The sequence below is a fragment of the Denticeps clupeoides genome, chromosome 6, assembly GCF_900700375.1.
Source record: "Denticeps clupeoides chromosome 6, fDenClu1.1, whole genome shotgun sequence".
In the NCBI taxonomy this organism is placed as follows: domain Eukaryota; kingdom Metazoa; phylum Chordata; class Actinopteri; order Clupeiformes; family Denticipitidae; genus Denticeps; species Denticeps clupeoides.
This window is the reverse complement of record NC_041712.1, coordinates 12,902,538-12,928,827: the sequence shown is the minus strand read 5'-3', so window position 1 is coordinate 12,928,827 and position 26,290 is coordinate 12,902,538. Positions and strand designations below refer to the sequence as shown.

Sequence of the window (26,290 nt, the reverse complement as noted above, 5' to 3'; positions counted from 1 at the left end):
GTGTGAGGAGTAAGTTATACCTTGTGTGACTGATGCATTATTACTGCTATATTACAAGCTGTCACACCCTATGCATTTTTAAAGCAAGTTGTCATATGAAACATAAAAAAAAAATCATATTGATACGTATAAAGACATATAATGAAACTCACACACAGCATGCCTCCATTCTCTGTATCATGCCTCCCCATCCCTCCTCTGCTCATTATTCTTCTGTATTCAGAAGGCTTCCTGCTGGGCTTCATAATATTCTCATTTCAAATATGCACAAAAAGCATCAATTACTGCAGCAGCAATGATATTTCACATATGTATGTATTTTTATCAACACTACAATCACCTCTAGTGCTTAACGTTTGTAAGCATTTCAAGAAATGTAGCCGTAAACGCGGCTCCACCTTCTAATTAACCTCAGCCTACCACAGTTATCTGGCTTAATTAACCTTTGATGATGAGATAATGGCCCCAGCAACCCTCGTGTTGAGGAGCTGCATGACGACATGTCGGTGTAAAACATGCCGTGCCGTTATTCTCACCTGGGAATTGAAGGCATAGCTGCAATAACGGCAGCAATAAAATGTGCACACAATTAGAGAAACGCAATATTACAGCCGTAAGATGTAATAAAATTGTCAGTTTTATTTTACTGCTGCCACCACCTGGACTCACAGATCAGAGCTAAATCTGTTATTGTGCATCAGGGAAGTTTATGAATCATGTCCTCGCTATTCATTATGTGTTTTTCTTTAATGACTACTAACGTTTTTAAGCGCTATTGCTGTCTCTGTCACACAAACACACTCGCATATACACATCTTTTTCCAGTTCTGAGATCTAACGACCTGCTTACTTAGAGGCCACACACTACAGGCACAGAAGTGTAGCATCATTAGCCTGACATGAGGGAGGCACGTCAGTGGTATTCTGTATGGTGTGACGGGGGACCCGGGGGCCACCAGTCTTGTTAGGCATTGGCAAGGGCCTCTGGTTCCAGGCGGTGGGTGGGACTCAGGTCAGGGGACCCCCCTCACAGTGGAGGACGTGGGTGACTGACAGGCAGTAAGATAAGTCATCATTAAAGCACCCAGGACCCTTCATGAGGACAGCTTTCCCCATTACTGGAAGACAAGTGTCTCCCCCATCATCAACCTCCCCACCACCCATTCTCCATCTTCTCTCACTGTCTGCTGGCTTGCAGCTGCGCCGTTCGTGCTGTACGCTTGCTCAGATTTATCTAAGTAATTTGCAAGAAAGACTGAACCCCTTAAAACAGTGAGGGACAAAATCAGGATTGCAGCAACCCCAGCGAGACCACAAAAAATGGAAAGGGGCTTTATTATAGATTAGAGCACTAATATGTGTGACATACAAACCAGTATATGAAATTGTTAAACAAAAGAAATGCCACAAGGGTCCAAAAACAAAGCCGGCACAGATAAACAGGGGTGAAAACGTTTCAGGTAATCAGTGATGCCGGTGAACAAACCAGTGAACACAATTAGGTGCACAAGTTCATCAGACAGATGCTGCAGTCCATCAGGCCATAGCAGGTGCCACTCTCATTTGTCTAAAGCTCCCACCTGACATGGATGTACTGGTGTGCTCTTGGCTGTTAAGAAAATATTTCCTGCCTTTGGAACTGTTGCTAAGCAACACCATTCAGGCAGCAGTCAAATGGATTCGTTGTGCATTTTGCTGTCATCATGTAAATCACTTTAAACAAGGCGGGAGGACATTTATAATGATGCCATCAGAGTTCTGAAATTCTTCTCTGTCCTTATTGTGCAGGTACCTGTACTTCGACCCATGGACCTGATGGTGGAGGCCACGCCCAGACGGGTCTTCTCCAATGGTCACACCTACCACATCAACTCAATCTCTATAAACAGCGACTACGAGACCTACATGTCCACAGATGACTTGAGAATCAACCTCTGGAACCTTGAGATCACCAACCGGAGCTTTAGTATCCTTTGCCAAAGCACTGGGACTCCAAACACACACACACACACACACACACACACACACACACACAAAAACTCCCCGAGTGCTATGCCTCATCAGCATTAATCTCTCAGCAGGGTGAGCCAGGTCACTCTTAAACAGAACTAACTCATCATCAATCAGCACTGTTTTTTTTTTTCTGGAAATGTCCATGAGTGGGTCACCTCTACAGGCAAGTATGTAGACAGCTAAACAGATGGCCCTGGTCCAACAACGCCTGTTGTTACCACTGCTATTGCAGAGACTGTGGTGGGTTTGTCAGTGGGTGTGCATTAACTGAGAACTGACAGTGACAGATGTATCCACAGTTCCTCACATCCCCTCCACAGTTTGAACAGGTGTAAAGATGGTGTTGAGTGAGGAGTAGCAGTATTTAGAGCAGTAAGTGTAATAACTCAAACTTAGTAGCACAGAGTAGCACCACTGACAATTTTTGACTTCTATCCTCCATCAATACTGCAGTCAGACAGCAAGTGAGAATATTAATTCTACTGCATTGGTGACATTAAGAATAATAACTACACTGTATTTAAACAGCAGCTGTGAACATGACCATTTTCATGACCACTTACGTTGGTAGATTCTCACTGAAAGCATCAAAACTATGAACGAAAGCATGTGAAGTTATGTACTTAACAAAAAAAGGTGAAATAACTGAAAACATGTTTTATATTCTAGTTTCTTCAAAACCGCCGCCCTTTGCTCTGATTAATGCTTTGCACACTCTTGGCATTCTCTTGATGAGCTTCAAGAGGTCGTCACCTGAAATGGTTTTCCAACAGTCTTGAAGGAGTTCCCAGAGGTGTTTAGCACTTGTTGGCCTCTTTGCCTTCACTCTGTGGTCCAGCTCACCCCAAACCATCTCGATTGGGTTCAGGTCTGGTTACTGTGGAGGCCAGGTCTCCACTTTTTGTTAAGTACATAACTCCACGTGTGTTCATTCATAGTTTTGATGCCTTCAGTGAGAATCTACCAATGTAAATGGTCATGACAAATGTGTACCAAATGTGGCCTGTACCAAAAATAGTTTCATGGCTAATTTATTGCATTCATCACAGTGTTTAATTATTAATTTAGAAAAGAACTGTAATGTTTGTGCCCTTTATAATGTCTTATTATGAATTCTGAAATACTAAATCTCATGTAATATATTTACTTAGATCTGGTTGAGCCTAGACACTAGGGTCCTATTCTTTAAGCTCTGGCACTGCATGTACAGTGGATGTGCTGGCGTCAGACACCTGATTTAACCAACCCCATTTCTGCTGTATCAGCTCGATCAATCATGGCCTGAGCGCCTCTCCTTCCCTCAGCATCTCAGTAAGGGCCCACTTTCATGCCTGAGGCAGTACTTGGTGGGGCTAGGTGCACATTTGCCCTGTGCAGTTATTTTAGGCGCCGATGAATGTGTACTCTATGGGGAAATCTGAAAGTCTGTGGCTTATGAAGGGGCAGAATGGGGTTATATCCCACGTGTGAGCTCTATAGCCGCGTTCCGACAGGATATGATTAACCACAGCCAGCTCTTCCCAGAGCACAGGAAGATCATTTTTAACACTGTTAACCTTGATGCTTCATTACCATAAATGATAAGGTTAGGAATTGGCTGTGAGAGAACTTGTGTACCTCCTTACACATTTTTCAAATGCAATGGCCCAATTTCTGTGAAAAGCCATGAACCAGGATCCAGCACAGTGATAAAGATAGTTCCTCAGAGAAAGAAAACCTGCGCCTCAGAGATGGAAGGATGAAAGAAAGGATGGATGCTCAAATGACATTTGTGTTACTGTAGGGTTGCTCAAAGAAACGATATGTTGGGTGGTAGTAGGAATCTCTTCACTGACATGTACATTGAATAATTTAGGGCTGTTAGTTGATGAAAAACAAATGAATTGCAGTGCATTAATTGTGACCTTCTTGATGCTAAAGCTTGTTAAAATGCTAATTACACTGACAGAAATGGAAATGTCATAGCACACAGAGAAAGTAAACATATTTATGAACTCATATACACACACACACACACACACACACACACACAAATATATATATATACCTCCAGTACTGCTCGCCTGGTCCCTCCATCGCTAAAGGTAAAAGGAAAAACATTCATCTAGACTCTTCTCCGTCTTGGCCCCTCGGTGGTGGAATGAACTTCCCCTCGAGGTCAGAGCAGCTCAGTCACTGAGCACCTTCAAACGACAGCTCATGACCTTCCTCTTTAAAGAATATTTAGATTAAATTGTAATTTTCTTGTTGTCGAACTTTGTGTACAGAATCTACAACAGAGTGAATAAAATAGATGTATTCATAGTTGGGGGGTCCTAGTGAACCGGAATTGATCTCTTCATCGATGGTAACTTGAAAGCACGTTGTAAGTCACTCTGGATAAGGGCGTCTGCCAAATGCCGTAAATGTAAATGTGTGTGTGTATATATATATATATATACACACATATATATGTGTGTGATGAATGTATGTATTTATGTGCATGTGTCACGACTACGGACTTACGAGGGAAGGAAGCGCAGAGGTCTGACATACTGGGAAGGGGTTTTTATTATACAACAAATAAACAAACTCAAAGAAATACAAAGAAACAATGGCGCGATGGCCAAAAACAGTTTAACATAAATCAAGAACTGAAACAAACCCGTAGGCGTGTGGCGATTGCCAGAACTCAAAACACCTAAAACTAAACAAGGTCAAGTTCGTGCATAGAGTTCACGAAAATGCCAGCGACCCCGAACGGGCGGAAACTTCCGGCATTTATGGGGCGTCAGGATTTGGTTCCGGTGTGGAGCCCAGCTGCAGGCAATCCTGACAGAGCCCCCCCTCCAAGGGCTACGTCCTTGGAGCCCCAACAGTACCATCAGTGGAGGCGGCGGGGCGGACGGCGGCAACCACAGGGCTCCTGCCCTGCTGTATCCTCCCCTTGGAGGACCCGGTCCCTCGGGCTGGCTCCCCGGCGTGGTCAGGCGTGGCGGCCCCGGTCCCTCGGGCTGGCTCCCCGGCGTGGTCAGGCGTGGCGGCCCCGGTCCCTCGGGCTGGCTCCCCGGCGTGGTCAGGCGTGGCGGCCCCGGTCCCTCGGGCTGGCTCCCCGGCGTGGTCCCGCTTGGCGGCCCCGGTGCCTCGGCCTGGCTCCCCGGCGTGGTCCCGCTTGGCGGCCCCGGACCCTCGGCCTGGCTCCCCGGCGTGGTCCCGCTTGGCGGCCCCGGACCCTCGGCCTGGCTCCCCGGCGTGGTCCCGCTTGGCGGCCCCGGACCCTCGGCCTGGCTCCCCGGCGTGGTCCCGCTTGGCGGCCCCGGACCCTCGGCCTGGCTCCCCGGCGTGGTCCCGCTTGGCGGCCCCGGACCCTCGGCCTGGCTCCCCGGCGTGGTCCCGCTTGGCGGCCCCGGACCCTCGGCCTGGCTCTCCGGCGTGGTCCCGCTTGGCGGCCCCGGACCCTCGGCCTGGCTCCCCGGCGTGGTCCCGCATGGCGGCCCCGGACTCCCGTACCTGCACACAATAATCAGGGCCGATCCATCTGGGTACATGTGGGCCCTGTCTCCACATGTCCCCTCTGACACGTCTTGTGTCACCCCCTGCACCGCGCAGGGAGATTGTCCCAGAGCCTCCGGCGACTGTTCCAGGCACCCCAGGCTGGTGCCTTCTGGGACTATGCAGCCCCTCTCGCTGCACGGCCCTGGTGCCAAGGGGGGGGGCATTGCCAGACCATCCGGCTAGCCCCTTCTGCGTCCGTTGGGACAAGCAGGCCCTCTTCCTGTCTGTCCCAGCTGGGTCCTCATGCCTACCCGGGGGCTCTATGGCGCTCCACCCCTCTGGAGGCAGACGCAGGCCCATGCCTGGCCCGCCCTCCTCACTGGCTACCGGAGGACCCAGCTCCATCGCTTCCCCACCTCCCCTCCCCTCAGGAGGAGTCCCCAACCCGAACTGCACCCCCCCAAAAAATTCTTTGGGGGAGCACCCCCCCCGGCTGGACTTCGGGGTACCTTGGGGCTTGTCCACCTCGCCTTGGACCAGCACATTCGGGTCAGGAACCTCCTCCCTGGGGTTCGGCTCCGCGGCTGGGTCGCCATCTGGTGGACACAAAGAGGGGAAGTGGGGGCGACATACGGACTCATATGCCACGCACACACACACACACAGACAGAGACAGACAGAAGAGAGGGCCGTCTGGTTCCCTCTCTGAGCTCTCCGGGACCTCCTCAGGGGGCACAGCCAGAATCTCGGGAGGCGCGACCTTCTCGTCGCCCGCCAGTGCTTGGTCTTCTTGCCCCGGATCCTGACTGGCGCTGGATGTGGTGGAGGGGCAGAGTTCGATCCCTGGCTCAGGCTCTGGCCGATCAAACTCCGCCCTCAGTCTCTGTTGGAAGTCCCGAAAACTCCTGTCGGTCTCTCCCTGCTGCCAGGCAGCGTCGCTGGAGATGGTGGTGGGCGTGTGGCATGGGGGGTGGTGGACGTCTTCTCCAGCATGCGGGGGCGCTGGTGATGCGCTGCCGTTCAGCTGGGGAACGTCCGAGCAGAGGGAAGGCGGGTCGGCGACTGGAACTGGGAGGGCATCTTCCCTGTGAGGCAGTTCCGACAGTGCAGTTGCTGGTTGGCGACCTCCTGTCGCCCTGTTCCACCAGCTTACGCCCGCATCGCTGTCCTCCTCCTCACAGTTGTCGCACCTCTGGGACTGACGTGGGTTTCCACGGACCTCGCAACGGACGGGCACGATGGGCGGAGCCATCCCGGCACCGACTGCCCAATCGGCGTCATCCTCGTGTTGGTCCGTGTCGACCTCATACCCTCGGAAGTCACGTGGATCTTCACGGATGTCGCGACAATCTCGGACGCGCGCGCTGGGTGGAGCCATCCCGGCCCCGACTGCCCAACGAAAATCCACGTCATTGTCGCTTTCGTCATCCGTGTCCTCCCACCTGTGACTCCGAGGGTCGTCCACCCTGCGGACATCCTGGACCCAGGGTGCGATCAACTCCCAGGGACAGTACTCTGGCCATTCGGGCTGGAGGCTGCCCATCCCCTCGCTGGAGGGACGCCGCCGTTGTTGTCGCTTCTCACCCCCCTGGAAGTGACGTGGGTCCCCACGGACCTTGCGACGATCGCAGACTGGTGCGATGGGCGGAGCCCAACTCTCGTCTCCCGTGCTCTCGTCGTCGTCCGTGTCGTCCCAGTCCACAGGGAGCCTGGCCAGCAGAGCGCAGAGTTCTTGGCTCGACATGCCGAAGATCGTGGGGGTCGCATCTTCTGCGCTCGCTGCCCACGTCACTTCCTCGCTGCTGCCGACGCCAACGTCCTCGCTCCGCCCACTCACCCGCCGACGTTGTCGCTTCCGGGTTTCGCGGAGTTTCCCGGGGGTGACGTCATCACGCGGCGCCGCGTACCACGGCTTCTCGGGGAGAAAACGCTCCACCAGAACGGGCGGCGCGTCTCTCCCCTGCCGTCCGCGTTCGCCGCGCCGGGCTGCGTCCTTCGCGGTGTTTCTTCTCCTCTGCTTTTTACCTCTGCGCTTTTGGGGGGGTCTCTGGCATTCTGTCACGTCTACGGACTTACGGGGGAAGGAAGCGCAGAGGTCTGACATACTGGGAAGGGGTTTTTATTATACAACAAATAAACAAACTCAAAGAAATACAAAGAAACAATGGCGCGATGGCCAAAAACAGTTTAACATAAATCAAGAACTGAAACAAACCTGTAGGCGTGTGGCGATTGCCAGAACTCAAAACACATAAAACTAAACAAGGTCAAGTTCGTGCAGAGAGTTCACGAAAATGCCAGCGACCCCGAACGGGCGGAAACTTCCGGCATTTATGGGGCGTCAGGATTTGGTTCCGGTGTGGAGCCCAGCTGCAGGCAATCCTGACAGCATGCATCTGGTTGTAGTTCCTTCACCTCCACCCTCTTTCAGACATTGTAGACATAAAGCCTACCAACATGGAAGAGCTCACTGAGGTAATCACAGCAGCCGAGTTCCATCCCCACCAGTGCAACACCTTTGTCTACAGCAGCAGCAAGGGCTCCATTCGACTGTGCGACATGAGGGCTGCTGCCCTCTGCGATAGCCACTCCAAGTGTACGTCTCTCTCTAGATCTTTTTCCTGCTGTTTGCTAATGTACATTAAATGATACAAAGAGAAAAAAATGTTCCTTTCTTCAACAGTTTTTGAAGAACCAGAAGACCCCAGCAACCGCTCCTTCTTCTCTGAGATCATCTCCTCCATCTCAGATGTGAAATTTAGCCACAGCGGACGCTATCTGATGACACGCGACTACCTCACCATCAAGGTGTGGGACCTCAACATGGAGAACAAACCTCTGGAGACGTATCAGGTACAGCTCAACTAAAAACACAGATTATGACAGAGTGCTTCAGCATAACGGGTCGAGCAGCAATGTACAAACTCTGACCCCTTGTGGGGCATGAAGGAATTGCAGGTTGTAAAATCATTTTTTGTGTATGCTTGTTTCTCATGCCGGTTCATTGTTCTATGTAGTACATCATCTGAAGTCTAAAACTAGTGGTGGGTGTAAATGTGCATTGAATCGAATATTGCATGATTAAGTTCATTACAGAAAAATGTTGAGGGTGGGGGGTGGGGTCTTGTTTCCTATTACATCTGTGGCCCCAGCGCACCCAGGATAATTCTGCTGGTATTACTGGCGGCCATCAGAGTATCTGTGTCATCGAAAGCCCCGGCTGCATTAAATTAACTTACCTAGGGGTCCTTACCCTCAATTAACGTCTCAGATACTCACAAGTGTGAGACATTGTCTAGCCAGACATAATTCAATGATCTTTGAGCGTTCCCAATCATCTGGCACTCAGGTCTCTGTGGAGCCTGTTATTGGGTTAAGGATGATGAATTCCCCCATTTTAAGGGGTTTTGCATGGATGACTGTTGGTAAAAAAAATCTTTACCATGAGTATGATTTGCCTGTTCTACTGTGTCCAGGTTCATGACTACCTGAGGAGTAAGCTGTGCTCCCTCTATGAGAATGACTGCATCTTTGACAAGTTTGAATGTGTGTGGAATGGGTCGGACAGGTGAGCGAGGAGACAGAACATTCTGAATGTTGTTAAAGGTGCAATGTGTGACGACAATGATTAAGATATTTGAATTGATTGATCTATTCAGACACTGTAACTTATAGTTGGACCAATGCATTTGGAGATTGTTGTATTTGATTTAGCTTCTATCATAACCATTTTTACAGGTATTTTATTTTGAATACCACTATTGACCACTAGATGGTGGCAGAGACTACCAAAGGCCACTTAAATGATGGAATGAGAATACCTGTCAATAATGTGCTGTTAGTGTTTGTCTTTAGACTAACAAAATTCCACTGTCTATCCTCCTCCAGCGTCATCATGACCGGCTCCTACAACAACTTCTTCCGCATGTTTGACCGCAACACCAAGCGCGATGTAACGCTGGAGGCATCACGTGAGAACAGCAAGCCACGCGCTGTCCTGAAGCCACGGAAGGTGTGCGTGGGCGGGAAGCGGCGGAAGGACGAGATCAGCGTGGACAGCCTGGACTTCAGCAAGAAAATCCTCCACACTGCATGGCACCCCAACGAGAACATCATCGCTGTCGCTGCAACCAACAACCTCTACATCTTCCAGGACAAGGTCAATTAGGGGCCTCGCTGTTGCCTCTCCGAACACACAGCATCATGACCGGCTGGTGTCACTCAGCCGGGATGGGAGGACAGGGTATTGGGGAGGCCTTGACTGCTGACTGTGCTGCGTTCTTCACTAGAACCCAAGGACTGGCATTGTGTCCATAAAGCAGACTGGAAGTTGGGATGTTCTCTAACTTTTTTCCTTGTTTTCAGTTCCTTTTCAATTTACTTCCCTCCTGGGGAAAAAGGTAGTGACTGGACATGCACAGCAACATTAGTGGAATGGTGTTTTCTTTTTAAAAGCTTGTTTTTATGCTCATGGAAATTGACTGAAATGGGCCAAAATGACAACAGAAGTCCATGACACACCCCCTTTGGCGAACGTTGGGAGTGGCGGCATTGCATAGCCGTTGCGAGCTTGACGTTTCCATCAACCCTCCTTCTCCATGTCCCATCTCCTAAATCTCTGTAATGTTTATCGTTTGTTTATTTATTTATTTATTTAACCTTCATTTTTGTGCTGGTGCGATTTGGCACCTGCTGGGAACTGAGAGATGCTACAAAATAGGATTGGTTCTGACAAAGTAAAGAAAAAACAAATATGTAGCAATGTTCTGTTTTTGTTCTATAATTTTTTTTTAAGAAATAAAAAAAAAAAAGTATGACCAAAACAATGCATTCACTTTTTTGAGTGGTTATAACTCCCTGAATTTTGTAATTGCACCCATGCATTTTGAAAAGAGCCAGTGGGGTGGTCCCCAAACGGGTTTCATAAAACCCATATAGCCAGTCCCTCCAGGATTATGTGGCCTTTCTTGGGGATTGTTGCAGCCTAAAATTATTTCACAAAATAATTTCCCTTAATTGTAACGCATGTTCTTTGTTTTATTTCAACTGAAATTGCAGAAATTAACTTTTTGTATAATTCATTAAAAAGAAAAACAACTTGTTTCAGTGAGAATAAAAGAGAACTGTCGTCTGTATCTTACAATTTGCATTAATTCATTGTTTCAATAAACATTTTCAGCTAACATTTCGCTAACTGGATTGAAGACTGAACATCCATCTGTTTGCATGCATGAGCATGCACATTAAGTCACTGCCACTGTCTGCTATGAATGGATAAAATTAGTGACTGCACAGAATTCACACGGGAATTCACAGTCCTGGAGGGACTAATACACACATTCTGTGGAGTCAAAGGGAATTCATTTCTTTTGTTTTAAAATACATCTGAGATCACTATGAATGGATGAAACCCAATAGGTTTGTTATTCTTAACCAGTGAACAATTTTTTTTCTTGTCTTGTTCAACTCATCGCTTGCTAATATGCTACTTAAAATGCTAAAAAATATTTGAAAAAGAATAATGAAAATCCATTCGTCTGTAATATGAAAAATCTGAACTGGTATACATACAAATTGATAGGGTTGTCCAAATATTGGAAAAACTAATTGCAGAGGGGAAATGACAATACCAAAAAAACAAAAAAAAAAAACATACAAGGTAACATACAAGGTAAAAAGAAATTCAACCTTGCATTTATTCCGGTAAACACGTACAGGATTGTACAGTAGCAATGCGGCAAAACAAAACGCTGCACTGGGAGGCACTAACAATGAATAAAGTTAACACTGAGAGGACAGAGTGCATGACAGCACCCCACCCATAGTGATGACCTCTGTGTTGAGTGACACTTGAAGGTTTCCAGCAATGATGCACATCTTTTGCAGAGATGACACCAAAGATGTTGCATTCCACATTCCTGAACATCAGTCTTGGTTCCAAGTCCATTTGGGTCATGTGATATTTGGTTCAGGGTGCGGTCTTCACTTGGTGGAGCGTCTGGTTGGCTCAGAGGCAGTAGGTGGAGGAGGCGGTCCTCTGCGGTCCAGGTCCTCGATGTAGAACATGATGAGCTTACGCCGCTCCTCAGGAACACAGTCCAGAACCAGGTAGCGTTTGTCGTTCTGCAGGATCTTCTCAATGTCCTTCAGGTGCTGGTCTGACTCCTGGATCAGCTTCCGAGATCTGAGCCCGACGGAGATAAAAGTCAGAAAGTCACATCAACAATGATCCAATATAAAACTTCAATCTCAGGACAGTAGAATAAAATAATTTGTTTTTTACACATCCGAATGTTCTGACAACAAAACCACACAAAAATAAATCACTGGAAAACAAATTTATGAACCCATGGAGATCTGGATTTGGAGTCACACTCAAAATTAAAGCAGAAAACCATTGGCAAATTTGCCAATCTTGGTGTTCTGTGGCAAATGCCAAACGTGTGGCACTGTGTTGGGCTGTAAGCACAACCCCTACCTGTGGACGTCAGGGCTTCATACCACCCTCATGGAGTCTGTTTCTGACCGTTTGAGCAGACACATGCACATTTGTGGCCTGCTGGAGGTCCTTTTGCAGGGCTCTGGCAGAGCTTTTCCTGTTCCTCTCTGAACAAAGGTGGAGGAAATGGTCCTGCTGCTGGGTTCTTGCCCTCCTACGGCCTCTTCCACATCTCCTGATGTACTGGCCTGTCTCCTGGTGGTGCCTCCATGCTCTAGACAATGCACTGAAAGACCTTCTAGCCACAGCTGGCATTGATGTGCCATCCTGGATGACCTGCACTACCTGAGCCACTTGTGTGGGTTGTAGACTCCGTCTCATGCGAACACTAGAGTGAAACAACCGCCAGCATACGAACGTAACCAAAACATCAGCCACTAAGCATAGGAGCTGAGAAGTGGTCCGTGGTCACCACCTGCAGAACCTTTATTGGGGACGTCTTGCTAATTGCCTATAAATTCCACCTGGTGTCTATCCCATTTGCAATACAGCATGTGAAATTGATCAACGTTTCTTCCTAAGTGGACAGTTTGATTTCACAGAAATGTGATTGACTTGGAGTTACATTGTGTTGTTTAAGTGTTCTCTTTATTTTTCTTTAAGCAGTATATTTAGCATATCTGCATGTACATGTTCAACACATTGAAAAATAAGAAAATGTTTGAGTACCTGTATGTGATGAATTTTGTCTCCTTCAGCAGAGTTCGGAAATCTGCCTTGGCTGTGATATATTTATCTTTGATGTAATCCTCAAACTCTCGTTGTTTTTTCTACAGTAAAGGACAAAATATTTCAGTTAATGAAATACACCGGGGCTTTTGCATGGGGCCAAAGGTCGTGAGGTTTAATGTATGTGCTTTCATTAAGTGAATGTACATGAATGGGATATAATTAAAGAAATGGACTGTGTAGAATTCAGAATGCAGATTAATAGGTTCATATAGGTTATATGGGAGATTGTGTTGTGTCAGAGTTGACTGTTGTAATAACTCAGATGTTTAAATGTACCCGGTCACTGCTTGAAAACTTGATACAGCGAGGATCTTCTTTTATAACCTTCTTCACCTCCTTCCAGGTGGTTGTCAGAGTGATCTGCATAGATTAGCATTTTTTGTTAACATTCTCAAAACAGAAGGCAACTGCTAAAACAACTCCAAATGGGGCAAGTGAAGCTTAAAGTATAAATACAGTATTACCAGTATAGTCTCATCCAAAAGCTGCCTGAAAAGCTCCTTCTTTTTCTTGGTTAGTGCTTCCACATGCTCATTAAACAGCTTCTCCTTCTCATCACGCTCCAGAAGTGAGGCTGATTCCCACCGGTGATCCTTGCGCAAAATCCGACGAGTGTCTGACCACGTTGCATCTGAAGACCTCACCTTTACCCCAAAAGGCAATTTAACAAGCATATAGATGTGTGGGAATAACTTTATGGTACTGTGTCTTAATTCTAATGTTATAAAAAGACAAAAAGTGAGCAAATTTCAGAGACAGCAGACATACCATGTCAGACATGAGGGCTTTGAAGTGCTGGATGGCCTCCTCTCGTTTGTGCTGCTCTCTCTCACGATCAATTTCTTTGGTCTGTTCCGAGCGAGCCTTCTGTACCTCACGCTCCCTCTCCCTCAGACTAGCCTCGATGCGGGCCTGCCGTTCCAGCTCCTTCTCTTTCTCAGAGTCCACGTTCTAGCAACACAGACAGATAAGGTGAGATATTGTTCAGTAAAATACTAAATTATTCTCTGGATTAAAAAAAAAAGGTACAGAGACATGATCAAATGATGAATTAAGAAATACTGGAAACGTGTCGGTTGTCATATCATGCAAACTGTCACATTATGGCCGTGTATGCTAGTTGATGTTGTAGTATTTTCAGGCACCCACCTTAGCCTGCTTCTCCACATACTGCTTATAGAGCTCCTCACGTGTAGCAGATGTCTCAACGACTTTGTAGCGAGGGTCCGTCTCCAGGCGGTCCTTCACTTTACTCCAGCGCTGCTGTATGTCCACATGGTGGTCTGACAGCATTTCAAAAAAGTCCTGTTTGACCTGTAGAACAGAGGAATCTTAGATTTCTTGCAAGATCTAACCATCAAAATGAAGGAAGTTCACATTAAGAAAAAGACGCTGATCCAATCCTTTACCTTCTCTCCTTTGTTTTTTGAGTCCTCTTTTTCCTTCTTCCTGAAAGCAGTCATGAACTCTGTGAAGATGACCTCACGGTCCTTCATCTTCTCAATGGCTTTGAACCGTGGATCCTTGCCATGTCTGGAGGCAAACTCACTGAATGTAGTCCTGTGAAACCACAGAACAGGAAATCAGCAAATGAATAAATCACATGTGTGTCTCCAATCATAGTCCTTGAAAATGATAAAATGTTTCCCCTTTTATTCGAGAGGCCCTATTCAATTCAGAGAATTGTGTTGTGAGAAGAAGAATAATGCAACCACAATCATAGTAACCATGGATTAAAGTACCTGCTAAGCAGTCTGGCCTCTTCAATCATTCTCTTAAACTCCTCTTTGGACTGCATCAGTTTGTTCTTCTTCTCCTTTCTCTCCTCCTCTGCCCGAGTCTTCACATACTGCTCAAACACCTGCAGACAACATTCAGAACATAGGCTCACTCTGTGTGACAATCTTAATGGTTTCAACAGAGGTGCCTCTGGTCACAGTACCTGTTTCCTCTCTTTGGGATTAAGCAGGAGGTAACGGGGGTCAAATACTATCTTATGGAGCTCTTTATCCCACGTAGAGAAAGCAGAGACCTGCAAAGGGGTTGCACCCAGGCATTAGAACACTTCAGACACACCAGCTCCACACACTACACTTTCACAACAAAAGTGAAATTGTGGTCAGCATGAGGGTAGTAATCCTGATCCCAGTGCAGCTGACCTGGCAACAACTCAAAGTACCTGATGTGCAAACCTTTAAGCTAAATACTACTCCGTGTGGATAAATTATGTTCCCACGCACATTTAACAAATTAATAGTGTTCTCACTCAACATTGAACAATTAAATCAGATAGAATCTGTTCAATTTCTTCATATGATAATATTTCTGTTTTCTGGAAATCTTGAAATTTTGTTTTGTCTTTTTTTTTTTTTTTTAAAGCCATCAACTGGGTCAAATGCAATGCAAACCTAGAAAAGGAAACACCAATCATAACATACTAACCTTTAAGTACATTTCGCTATGTGGACAAAAGTTACAATTCCTTGACATTAACAATCTTAGTTACTAAACGAATTAACAAAAAAATACATTTCAGTTGGATCACTTGCTTCGTAATAAGTTTTCCAGAAAACAGCAGAGACAAAAACTTTAGTCATTTCCTTTAGTTAATGGGTGATACAATATCCTTGTTTTACAGACAAGAATTAATACACTGTAAAGTGGTAAACCTGCAGTTCTTTGAAAACATCAAACGGCATATTACATCATACTGCTCATACAGTATTTTCAGTAACAGTAAGAAATACAGAAAGGATGGAATTCTGAAAGGGGGATAAAGAAAGCATTGATACAAGAGAGAAATAAAGAACAGGAAGAACAGGATGGGAAAAGGAGGAAATAGAGACAATTAAGAAAAACAAGAACAAACTGAAGATTGTACCTTGTTGGGGCTTCCATTCAGTTTAATGTGTCTAACATTATAGAGCTGGTTACAGTAGTATTGCGGTTGGATTGAAGTGTTTTACCCCTCTCTCGAGCAGCATGTTCCGGAATTGCGTCATGCGTGTGTCCAATGGCACGACGGCCCTCTCACGTGCCGCCTTCAGCTCTGCTTCCAAGGCCGCCTCTTTTTCCAAGTCGGCCTCTTTGGTTGACTCATCCTTCCTGTCATGGCCAGAGAGGGAGGCGTCAGGTCGGAGGAATCAAAATCAAACGGACTCATTTGTTTCAGGCTACTGGAGTGCAAATAGACTATTTTTTTTTGCATTTGTATGTGAACTGTCCCAAGCCTGAGTGAATTTAAGGGCCACTAGTATTGGCACAGGACTGACTTTGTTTACCTTACACACTACTGCAGCTGACAGTACATTTCTGTTCCTGGGGGGCTGCAGTGGTGGGGGCTGGCGTGCATTCAGCCACTGCAACTGTTAACGCATCATTACAGAAAACTTTTTTGTTCCCTTTGTGTTTCTTTACCTTTCCTACTGTCACACAGAGCTACGGAAGTACGGGCTGGCTGTGTCTGCTGATTGGTTGAAGGTCAAGCAAGGTCGTTACCTTGGAAGCCCATGCTGGCATCAGCAACGCTACAGACGCTCCCTGAAAAATAGTCCCCAGTGCAACAGGACCAGTGTTTGGGGCGGGGACAAGCAGGCATGGAGGGCACTGACGGGAGACAGTGACTGATTTGATTGGTTCAGCTGGACAGTTAGGTTTCACCACCACACCAGATATTAGATAACGAAAACAAAATAACTCATCATTGAGCTCCCACCTACAGCAATTATTATTAAGACCAAAGTATGACAACATCTCAGGGTCCCCGATTGTCAGATTATGTTCTAGATTACAAATTTGTTTCTCTCAATGTTACTCTGAAGCGAACATGCTCTCTGTCTGGGCCGAACTGCTGACTGATATGCGCTGGGGAGGGGTGGCAGGTGGGGACTCACTTTCTCTTCTTGGCCTTAATTGGCTCATCTTCTGTTGTTTCCTCAGCAACAGGCTCATGCTCCTCCTTTATGATTCCTAGAAACAACAAATATTCACTAATGACACTACAGTGCACCCATGCCCCAAATGTAATTAGATAGTGAGAGAAAAGAAGAGTGTCTTAGAACTTAACAGGGCTAATTTAAAAATGAGCACACTTGGCAAATGTACTGATTGATACCTATTGCACTGACAGGAGCACTTGGCTAAACAAACTTATAGTGCAAGCAAAGGTACACCAAAATTTGCTGGATAGGTGTAATATCAATACAAAATACTTCCTCCTGTGTTTCTCAATCCTGCAATCACTGGCAAGCAAACTTAAATGTAACTGTAGAACAATAATTTTCCACATTTAAATGATCAATAAACTGAACAGCATGTGAACAATGAATAAGTAAATAGTACCTTATTACTTCAAGACCTTTAAATAAATATACCCCTTACATGAACCTAATTCTATTTATAACTAATTTAGAAACTAACCTGGTTTTCGTAACTCTTCACTGCCCTTCTTATGTGGTGGTTCCTGTATACATTTGTCTACATCAGCACGACCAATCAGCTCCTCAGGGCGGTCCCACATGGAGAGGCGTGTAGTTGGGTTATAAAAGAACACGCGGTCATCTCCGGTCCACACTACACACCTGTTTGACCACAGAATAAATAGCAGGATTCATCAGACAATTTCCGCCAGCTCTAATGATGAAATAGCATCAGTGACATCTTGTACCAGGGTGTTCCTGGGATTGGGTTTGTGGCCACAGGTTTTGCCTTCTGTGCTGCTCTCTCTTCCTCAGTCATCTCCTCCTCCTTTTTTCCCTATGAATATAATATACAAAATAAGTGAGCAACATAAACACTCCTGGAACAAATCATCCTATCTTCAACAAAACTCACTTCTTTCAACACTATCAAAGGTTCCATTTTGTGGTCATCATCATGGGTGTCCATGGGTTCAGAGTCCTCCAGTCCCAGTCGATCCCTTACCCTTTCAAAGTCTTTATCAATTTAAAAGACAACGGGATATTTCAGAATGCATGGGATAGCAGTGCTGTTGAAACCCTTGTGTAAGACTGGGTGGGAGTTACCTTTTTCCCTGAGCTCCAGCGGTTTATCCCAGGTAGACTCTAATGTGCGATTGTTGTAATAATAAGTCTTCCCATCTGCAGTCCTGTACTCAGTCCATTCTGGGAGGGGCGGTGCCCCAGCCAGTGTGGCGGGAGTTGCCGTAATGGTCAGTTGTGGGTGCATCATGGGGACAAGTGGTGGACCCATGCCTGGCAGCATTCCTAAAGAAAAAAAAATGAATATAATTAATTAATAAATAGTAATAAAACATCCCAAACTGTATCTGCCGTAGTACTATGCTATTTTCATTAGCATGCAAAAAAGCAGGGCTGTGAAGGAAATGCACTGCAGCAGTGCAGATGAACATGCTCTGTACTGCCCCCTTCTGGAAAATGGAGTAAACAGGCTCGGTAGGGAACAGTAACAAATGCCATACAGTTAAAAGATGTGAATGTAGAATCTGAAACCAATATAGATAAATATAGACAATTAAGAATTGCCCATTAAAGCTTGTAAATATAATAAAATAATTAAATAAAATATACTGCACAATATAAAAAAGCATTTTTGATAAATGTGCACATATAACTGAACATATAACTGAACCCATGTTTATCATTCCATAACAAAAAAGGAAGCGCAAAAAAAAAAAAATTACCAGGTAGTGGAATATGCATTCCAGGTAGGGGTACCCTGAAAGGTGGCACCATGACCGGTGGGAATGCTGGGATAGCAGCAGTGGGCTGTGCCACAGTGTGAGGAAGGGCTGCTGAGAGGGTTTGAGGCAGGAGTGGTACAGTCTGTACTGGAGCAACTGAAGCAACGCTCACCACGGCAACAGGGGTCACTCCCACATTGGAAGGAACAGAGGGCACAGTCGGAAGCTCAGGGAGAATCGGAGCTGAAAAAGAAAGTGAAAAGAAAGAGAAAAAGAACAAGTAAACCTTCTGCAACTATCTTTAACTGCAACAGTCTTTAAACTTAAACTTAATTTATTTCTATTGTCAAAAAGGGGAAAATGTCAAGAAATCGAACAACGATCTAAAAACAAGGCTGCAAATCAATCTTTCCAGCCAGGTTTGAAACCCCTGGAGTAGCACTCACCTGACCCAGGTGGCGGTAGACTTGGGGATGACTTGGTGGTCAGATCAGGGCTGGAGCTGAGTGGCTGACTGGGAGAGGGAGCCTGTGTGGACACCTGGTTTGGGGCTGGAACTACACTTCCAGGTGAGGCTGTGGTGGGTGCTGGGGCATTGCCTCCACCAAGACTGCTTGGGGAAGAAGCCGGGCCAGCTGCTCCTGTCTGGTTTGCCATAAGAGGGTTGAGCTCTGACTGCTGGATCACCTTCACTCCCTCTGGCTTAGTCCAAGCAGACTCACGTGAGAGGGCATTGTAATAGTAGACCTATGAGAGAAGTGGTAAAAACTTTGTTGATGTTTTCAGATGTGCCAGGATACAGCTAAATACATTTCACAATGTGAAATGGTACAATACCTTTCCCTCTGGAGTAGTGTTTTCCACCCAGATCTCCTCGTTGGGGGGCAGCTTTGCCCCAGCAGCTGCTGGAACTGGGGGCATCCCAGGGGGGAAAATCATGCCAGGGGGTGGGGGCATGTTTCCTATGGGTGGAGGCATGAAAGGTGGTCTCTGGAAACCAAAACATAAGAGTCAACAGAGTCAGTGGCAGAAAGATTTTGATTTACACTGAATAACCCAGGTAGGATTAGAAACATGTGGACGTCATTGATGAAAAAATCTATTTGGTCAAAATTAGTATTAGATGAAGCAGAGTTGTTTCACCACCACAACATTGAGGTGGTCAATGGCAAATAGGTCAAATGTGTATTGTTTCCATAGTCAATGTACAGAATGTACAGAAATGCTGTAAATGAATGTGTATCTGTCAGCACAAGAAAAGAAAGTAAGCAAATCCCAGTGTCAGTTTTCATTCAGAAATCAAAATCAGTACAAATTTAAAACTGAATCCATGGTAACTTTTGGCTAGTTAAGTAAAGTTCTTCATACTAATCTTTTGTAAGCCCCTACCTGCATATGAGGTGGTGCGATTGGTGGTGGCATTCCTGTCGGTGGGGGTATGGGTGGCACGCTGGGGTCAAACGGTGGGCGCGTGAATGGTGGTCTCGCTGGTGGAGGGGGGCCTCTCATGATTCCAAATGGAGGCGGTGGGGGTCGTAATAAAGGTGGAGGACCACGCATCACCTGGGTGGATGGAGGTGCAGAACTGCGGAAGTGCAAAGCTTGCTGCTGAGCCATCCTGCAACACAAAGGATACATATTATTATAGTTATAGTAGTGTATTAACTAATAACATTAAAAATAACAATGTAATAACAATAAACAATTTGGAGATTAGTATGATTTCACTGATCACGTGTGCTTCAATGGTAAATCCCAACTTTCAAATTACAGAAGCATGACGTTAATTAGAAAATAACCTGAACTGCACATCAACATCAGAGCTGACGGCAAAAACACAAAATATAGAACAGAAGATGGAGAAACTGGCCGGTGGACAAGGAAGCCGACTGAGAAACCCGCATAAACCTTTCCATTCTAACACAAGACAAGAAATACGCAGGCGTCGCCTTACTGCGGCTCACTGTTTCTTATAACACCATATACATTTAATAACTTTAACGCAAACATCTCCATACGATGCTAGCATCAATTAGCCATACTAGCTTAGCTGCCCAAAGCACCATCTCTGACATCTCAGTAAAGCGGTGCAGCACTTGTAAGGCTACGGAATCTCCAAACACTGCCTATAAATGCGTATCACATAAATGGAGCTGGTTGTGCATAAACACAGAACAAACTGTCACCTGTTGTCGCTAAATCCAACAGCGTCTCCTTCTACGTTGTCCGCCATTACTGAGACTCCACTGTAAAGCGACCTTCCTACAGTCCGTTGTGGCAGCAGATCCCGAATGGCTATTGGATAAACGCGCTGTCGATCAAACTCCGAAGGGGGAGGGGCTTCCTGTTCTCTGCAGAACATTGCTGCTCCCCAAAACTTTCTGCACCAACTGTAGAAGCAGCGACGATCCAGGGCTGCCAACTCTCTAGCAATGAGCGTCAGACAGGCGCATCTGATTTTTCACGCTGAAAATATTTTTTTTTCTGTCTGATCTAGGCTGCCCGGTGCCAATTGCGTCGGTCCAATCACATACAGAGCGAAAGGCGGTGCATTTTATAGGCGCGTTGTTTAAAAAATGTACACAGCAAGAGCAGGCGAATAAAGCTTTGTCCGCCTGAACCAAAATGTTGGCAGTCTGTTGTCGCGACTCCCGTGGGCGTGGCTGCAGTGACAGTTCCCTGGACGGTGGGCGTTCCCGTCATGGTACAAGAACGCCCATTTTGCACCTGCAGAGATTCCCCCCTCCAGTTCTGGATAAGGGGTGGGCAGCTCAGGACAAAGCCCACTTAAATGAATCCGGCCAACGAATCACAGATTCTCCAGAAGGCGGTAAAAAAGTGACCGAGACAAATTGACGTGGGCGTGTCCCGGTAGAAGACAACCAGGTAAACGCGCAACAGGAACGCGTGTGAAAGTGAAAGTGAAGTGATTGTCATTGTGAAACACTGGTGCACAGCACACGGTGACACAGCGAAATGTGTCCTCTGCTTTTAAAGCATCAGCCTTTGTGCGCAGTGGGCAGCCATGACAGGCGCCTGGGGAGCAGTGCGTGGGGACAGGGCAGGGTGGTAGTAGCCTAATGGGTAACACACTCACCTATGAATCAGAAAACCCAGGTTCAAATCCCACTTACTACCATTGTGTCCCTGAGCAAGACACTTAACCCTAAGTGTCTCCAGTTGGACTGTCCCTGTAACTACTAAGTCGCTCAGGATAAGAGTTTCTGATAAATGCTGTAAATGTAAATGGGCACCTCAGTGGCACCTTGGCGGCTCGGGGATCAAACCAGCAATCTTCCGATTACGGGTCCGCTTCTTTATCCGCTAGGCCACCACAGCCCCAGTGCCTGCATATGTTTTAATTAGGTTCAGTGGTGTTTGGTATGAAATTAGTCCCCTGAAGTCATGGTGCAGTCAACAAGATCTCCAAATGCCCATTCGGGCCTCCAAATCATTTGTCATATAACATTTACCTTAATTGGATGGCTGTTCTGCTGGGGATCTGCTAACAGAGCATGGAAAGTAAGAGCAAAAAGAGGGGAAACTTGTCATTTAATATACAGTCAGGTCCATAAATATTGGGACATCGACACAATTTTAACATTTTTGGCTCTATACACCACCACAATGGATATCAAATGAAACTAACAAGATGTGCTTTAATGGCAGACTATCAGCTTTTATTTGATGAACGGTGTAGGAATTACAACAGTTTGCATTTGTGCCTCCCACTTGTTAAGGGACCAAAAGTAATGGGACAATTGGCTTCTCAGCTGTTCCATGGCCAGGTGTGTGTTATTCCCTCATTATCCCAATTACAATGAGCAGATAAAAGGTCCGGAGTCCATTTCAAGTGTGCTATTTGCATTTGGAATCTGTTGCTGGCAACTGTCAAGATGAGAGCCAAAGAGCTGTCACTATCAGTGAAGCAAGCCATCATTAGGCTGAAACATTGTCAAAAAGAAGGAACGCACCGGTGAGCTCAGCAACACTAAAAGACCCGGAAGACCACGGAAAACAACTGCGGTGGATGACCGAAGAATCCTTTCCCTGGTGAAGAAAACACCCTTCACAACAGTTGGCTGGATCAAGAACACTCTCCAGGAGGTAGGTGTATCTGTGTCAAAGTCAACAATCAAGAGAAGACTCCACCAGTGTGAATACAGAGGTGTAAACCTCAAGATGTAAACCATTGGTGAGCCCCAAAAACAGGAAGGCCAGAGTTTGCCAAACACAGTTCTGGAACAACATCCTATGTAAAGATGAGACCAAGATCAACTTGTACCAGAGTGATGGGAAGAGAAGAGTATGGAGACGGAAAGGAACTGCTCATGATCCTAAGCATACCACCTCATCAGTGAAGCACGGTGCTGGAAATGTCATGGCGTGGGCATGTATGGCTGCCAGTGGAACTGGTTCTCTTGTATTTATTGATGTGACTGCTGACAAAAGCAGCACAATGAATTCTGAAATGTTTCAGGCAATATTATCTGCTCACATTCAGCCAAATGCCTCAGAACTCATTGGACGGCGCTTCACAGTGCAGATGGAGAATGACCCAAAGCATACTGCAAAAGCAACCAAAGAGTTTTTGAAGGGAAAGAAGTGGACTGTTTTGCAATGGCCAAGTCAATCACCTGACCTGAATCCGATTGAGCATGCATTTCACTTGCTGAAGACAAAACTGAAGGGAAAATGCCCCAGGAACAAGCAGGAACTGAAGACTGTTGCAGTAGAGGCCTGGCAGAGCATCACCAGGGATGAAACCCTGGTATTGACCAAGTATTGAAATGTATAAGTTTGATTTATGGTTCTTATTCTGTCCCATTACTTTTGGTCCCTTAACAAGAGGGAAGCACATATAAAAACTGTTGTAATTCCTACACAGTTCACCTGATTAGGATGTAAATACCCTCAAATAAAAGCTGACAGTCTGCAGTTAAAGCACATCTTGTTCGTTTCATTTGATATTCATTGTGGTGGTGTCCCAATATTTATGGGCCTGACTGTATGTCTTTTCCAGTGGTTTGTTGGCTACTGTAGTAAATCTAGTTCATTTTCAGTTTGTGGGTAAACTATTACTTTCTCAATTTCAAAAAGTTGCCCCAGGTAGTGTCTGCATGTTGGATAGTTTTTTTGACCTCTCCTGACAAGATAAATCTGGAATGTTTATTTTTCTTTTTGTAAATGGACAAACTTTTTATACTAAATAATTTTGTCAAGACTACAAGTAAAGGTTTAAAATGTGCAAAGCTGTTTCTGAGAGTTTTTCAAGTGAGATAATCTTCAGTAAGTGGCAAGCGAAGTGAAAGTGAAGTGATTGTCATTGGGAAACACTGCAGCACAGCACACGGTGTGCACAACAAAATACTCCCTTAGCGGGTAGTAGGCAGGCATGAAGGAGCCTGGTGTGTGGAGACAGTACTTTGCTCAGTTGCACCTCAGTGGCACATGTCTCTTTCTATCGAACCTCATCGAACCTTATTTCAGAATCCATGAGGGGGCTAAAACCATGCATGGTCTACGTTGCTGTACAAACATAGTCTGTGTTGCTTTTTGCGTATCTACCTTTCAATTCATTTGCTGCATCATGTTGCCTTGTATAAGAATGAATTTGTCAGCATATTGTTTTTTTTGTAATATGAAGAGTGAAGTGGAGCTTAAGGCACTGGCAGTTTGGATATATACCCACCCGCCCTGGTTTTTGTTAATAGTTTTAAAAATTAAATAATATAATAATGTTAAATTTTACTAAAATGTTCTCTTACTCTCAAAAGTTCTAATATTGTTCATTTTATTGTATTGTCATATTGTATAGTCGAATCATTTTAAGTGAATAAGTGTTACACAGCACAGCACTACGGTGACCCAATGAAATGTGTCCTCTGCTTTTAACCATCACCCTTAGTGAGCAGTTGGCAGCCATGACAGGCGCCGGGGGAGCAGTGTGTGGGGACGGTGCTTTGCTCAGTGGCACCTCAGTGGCACCTTGGCGGATCTGGATTTGAACGGGCCACCTTCGAGTTACGGGGCCGCTTAACCGCTAGGCCACCACTTTCCCTATACCAAACAATTTCTTGACAACTGTAAATACTGACAGGGAAATATTATGAATTTATTTCAGAACATCATACAGATTTTTCCTGCATTGAAGTCCTTACATTATGTTACCCAATGTACATATTTCCAGTGCCCCAAAGCATTGAAACCCTATTTCTTCTTGCAAGAATTTGCCATTTATCATAATCCAATATGGAGTTCCCAGGTGAATTTGACAGTGAAAACAGTGTTGAGCCAGACAGGTAACATGTGATACTATTGTCCTATTTTACCCTAAACAAGTGAGGTAAACTTTATTTATATTACCTGGAAATGTCCATATTCATCATTAGCCTTTGGGCAAAGTTCCCAGGTGATGTTTACATTGATAACAGTGTTGGGTCAGGCAAGTAACACTTGATACTAATTCTACTGTCACGATGGCAAGCTGACGGACCCTCAGGCTGACCCTCCAACCTACACACATAACTCAAGGCTGACCCTTCTGGGTACATGCGGGCCCTGTCACCACACGTCCCCTTTGACGCCTCTTGCGTCGATCCCTGCCCCACGCAGGGAGGTGGTCCCGGAGCCTCCGACAACGACATATGGCACTCCGGTTGGGTGCCTTCTGGGCACATGCAGCCCCTCTCGTGGCAGTGCGACCAGCCTCTCTCCCTGCACCGCACAAGGAGGCGGTCCTGGAACCTGCAACCGTTCATGGCACCCCTGTCTGGTGCCTTCTGGGATCTTGCAGACCCTCTCGCTACATGTCCCTGTTGGCAGAGCAGCCAGCTTCTCTCCCCGCACCGCACAGGGAGGCGGCCCCGGAGCCTCCGTCGTCCGTTTAGACTAGCAGGGACCAGTTTCCTTCCCCACTAGGCCACCACTGTGCATAGCTTATGGCAACTAAGGGTTAAATGTGATTTTGTTGCACATGCACAGACGTGACTATGTAAGTGGGTGCTTGGATCTGGACATAGTGGAAGGTGGTTGTCTCACATTCCATACATTTTTCATTCCTTTCAACAATACACAAAATACATATATCTAGGGCTGCAACAACGAATCGATGAAATCGATAATAATCGATTACCAAAAGAGTCTGCAATGAATTTCATAATCGATTTGTTGTGTCACGCGATGTGGAGACATTTGATTATTAAAAAACATAAGTTGACTGCATAGCGCAGTGAACACATCTGGTCTCTCTCGTGCACTCATGCTAGCAGAGTTTGGCGCCTCATAGACAGGGCGGAGGTAGAGGAAAAATACAAGGCCATATGGGCCAGAATCCGCCTACATTTTAATGCATGGTTTTACACTAAAAACACATTTTTATGGAAAGAGTGCAGCTTCGAACGGTGTTTCCAATGCCTGTGAATTGACGTTGCCAGTGGCAGGCAGCAAGCAGTGGTCTAGGCACATGCTCAACACTACCACAATGTGTGCTTTTTTCTATGTGCTAAAACAGACCATGCAATACACCAGGTCCACAGAATGGTCTGTTTTAGCAGTCGTCTGGTCTGACCCGCTCATTTCTCCTTCTACGACAAAACAGCGTGCTCGTCAGCCCACGTGACAACAGATTCCCAAACCAACAAGGTGCCATTGAGCAAAGCACCATCCTCACACACTGCTCCCCTTTCACGCTGTCTTTCACCAAGGGTGATGGTTAAAAGCAGAAGACACATTTCATTGTGTGCTGTGCTGTGTTTCACAATGACAATCACTTCACTTCATACCTCGGCATCCCTGCCACATCAGCACCATCTGAGTGGCTGTTTTCTGCAGCAGGCAACATAACCTCAAAGAAAAGAGCGAGCCTGATCCAGGAGCATGTGGACTTGCTCACATTTTTCATTTTTGCA

The 26,290-nt window shown here is 46.0% G+C and overlaps 2 protein-coding genes across 4 annotated transcripts in view; one reads left to right on the top strand and one right to left on the bottom strand.

The window, feature by feature from the left end:
• Window positions 1–10,304, top strand: part of ppp2r2bb (protein phosphatase 2, regulatory subunit B, beta b) — a 65,122-nt gene extending 54,818 nt beyond the window's left edge. For all 3 annotated transcript variants that reach the window (XM_028982289.1, XM_028982290.1, XM_028982291.1), the window contains 5 exons: window positions 1,789–1,966; window positions 7,919–8,083; window positions 8,171–8,340; window positions 8,964–9,055; window positions 9,376–10,304. In XM_028982289.1, the coding sequence (XP_028838122.1) occupies window positions 1,789–1,966; window positions 7,919–8,083; window positions 8,171–8,340; window positions 8,964–9,055; window positions 9,376–9,655 (885 nt within the window). In that variant the 3' untranslated portion in view covers window positions 9,656–10,304. The remainder of the gene's footprint in view (window positions 1–1,788; window positions 1,967–7,918; window positions 8,084–8,170; window positions 8,341–8,963; window positions 9,056–9,375) is intronic.
• Window positions 10,305–11,159: 855 nt separating this feature from the next.
• On the bottom strand, window positions 11,160–20,681 carry LOC114793040 (transcription elongation regulator 1-like). The gene is made up of 20 exons (XM_028984639.1): window positions 20,567–20,681; window positions 19,770–19,998; window positions 19,218–19,370; window positions 18,827–19,127; window positions 18,381–18,623; window positions 17,743–17,943; window positions 17,552–17,652; window positions 17,385–17,473; window positions 17,138–17,298; window positions 16,612–16,687; window positions 15,685–15,823; window positions 14,661–14,750; window positions 14,461–14,579; window positions 14,128–14,278; window positions 13,868–14,032; window positions 13,487–13,669; window positions 13,183–13,362; window positions 12,995–13,078; window positions 12,656–12,756; window positions 11,160–11,671 (listed from the first exon to the last, which is right to left on the bottom strand). The coding sequence occupies exons 1-20, from the start codon at window positions 20,611–20,613 to the stop codon at window positions 11,470–11,472; spliced, it is 3,015 nt and encodes a 1,004-aa protein (XP_028840472.1). The 5' UTR covers window positions 20,614–20,681; the 3' UTR covers window positions 11,160–11,469.
• Between the last annotated feature and the right edge of the window lie 5,609 nt (window positions 20,682–26,290).

Excerpts from the sequence above, each read along its gene's own strand:
- LOC114793040 (XM_028984639.1), bottom strand. The coding sequence starts at position 20,613 with ATGGCGGACAACGTAGAAGGAGACGCTGTTGGATTTAGCGACAACAG. Across the intron at positions 17,299-17,384 it reads CCAATCCCAGGAACACCCTG|GTGTGTAGTGTGGACCGGAG; the intron begins GTACAAGATGTC and ends GTGGTCAAACAG. Across the intron at positions 13,670-13,867 it reads ATGTGGAGAAGCAGGCTAAG|AACGTGGACTCTGAGAAAGA; the intron begins GTGGGTGCCTGA and ends CTGTGTTGCTAG.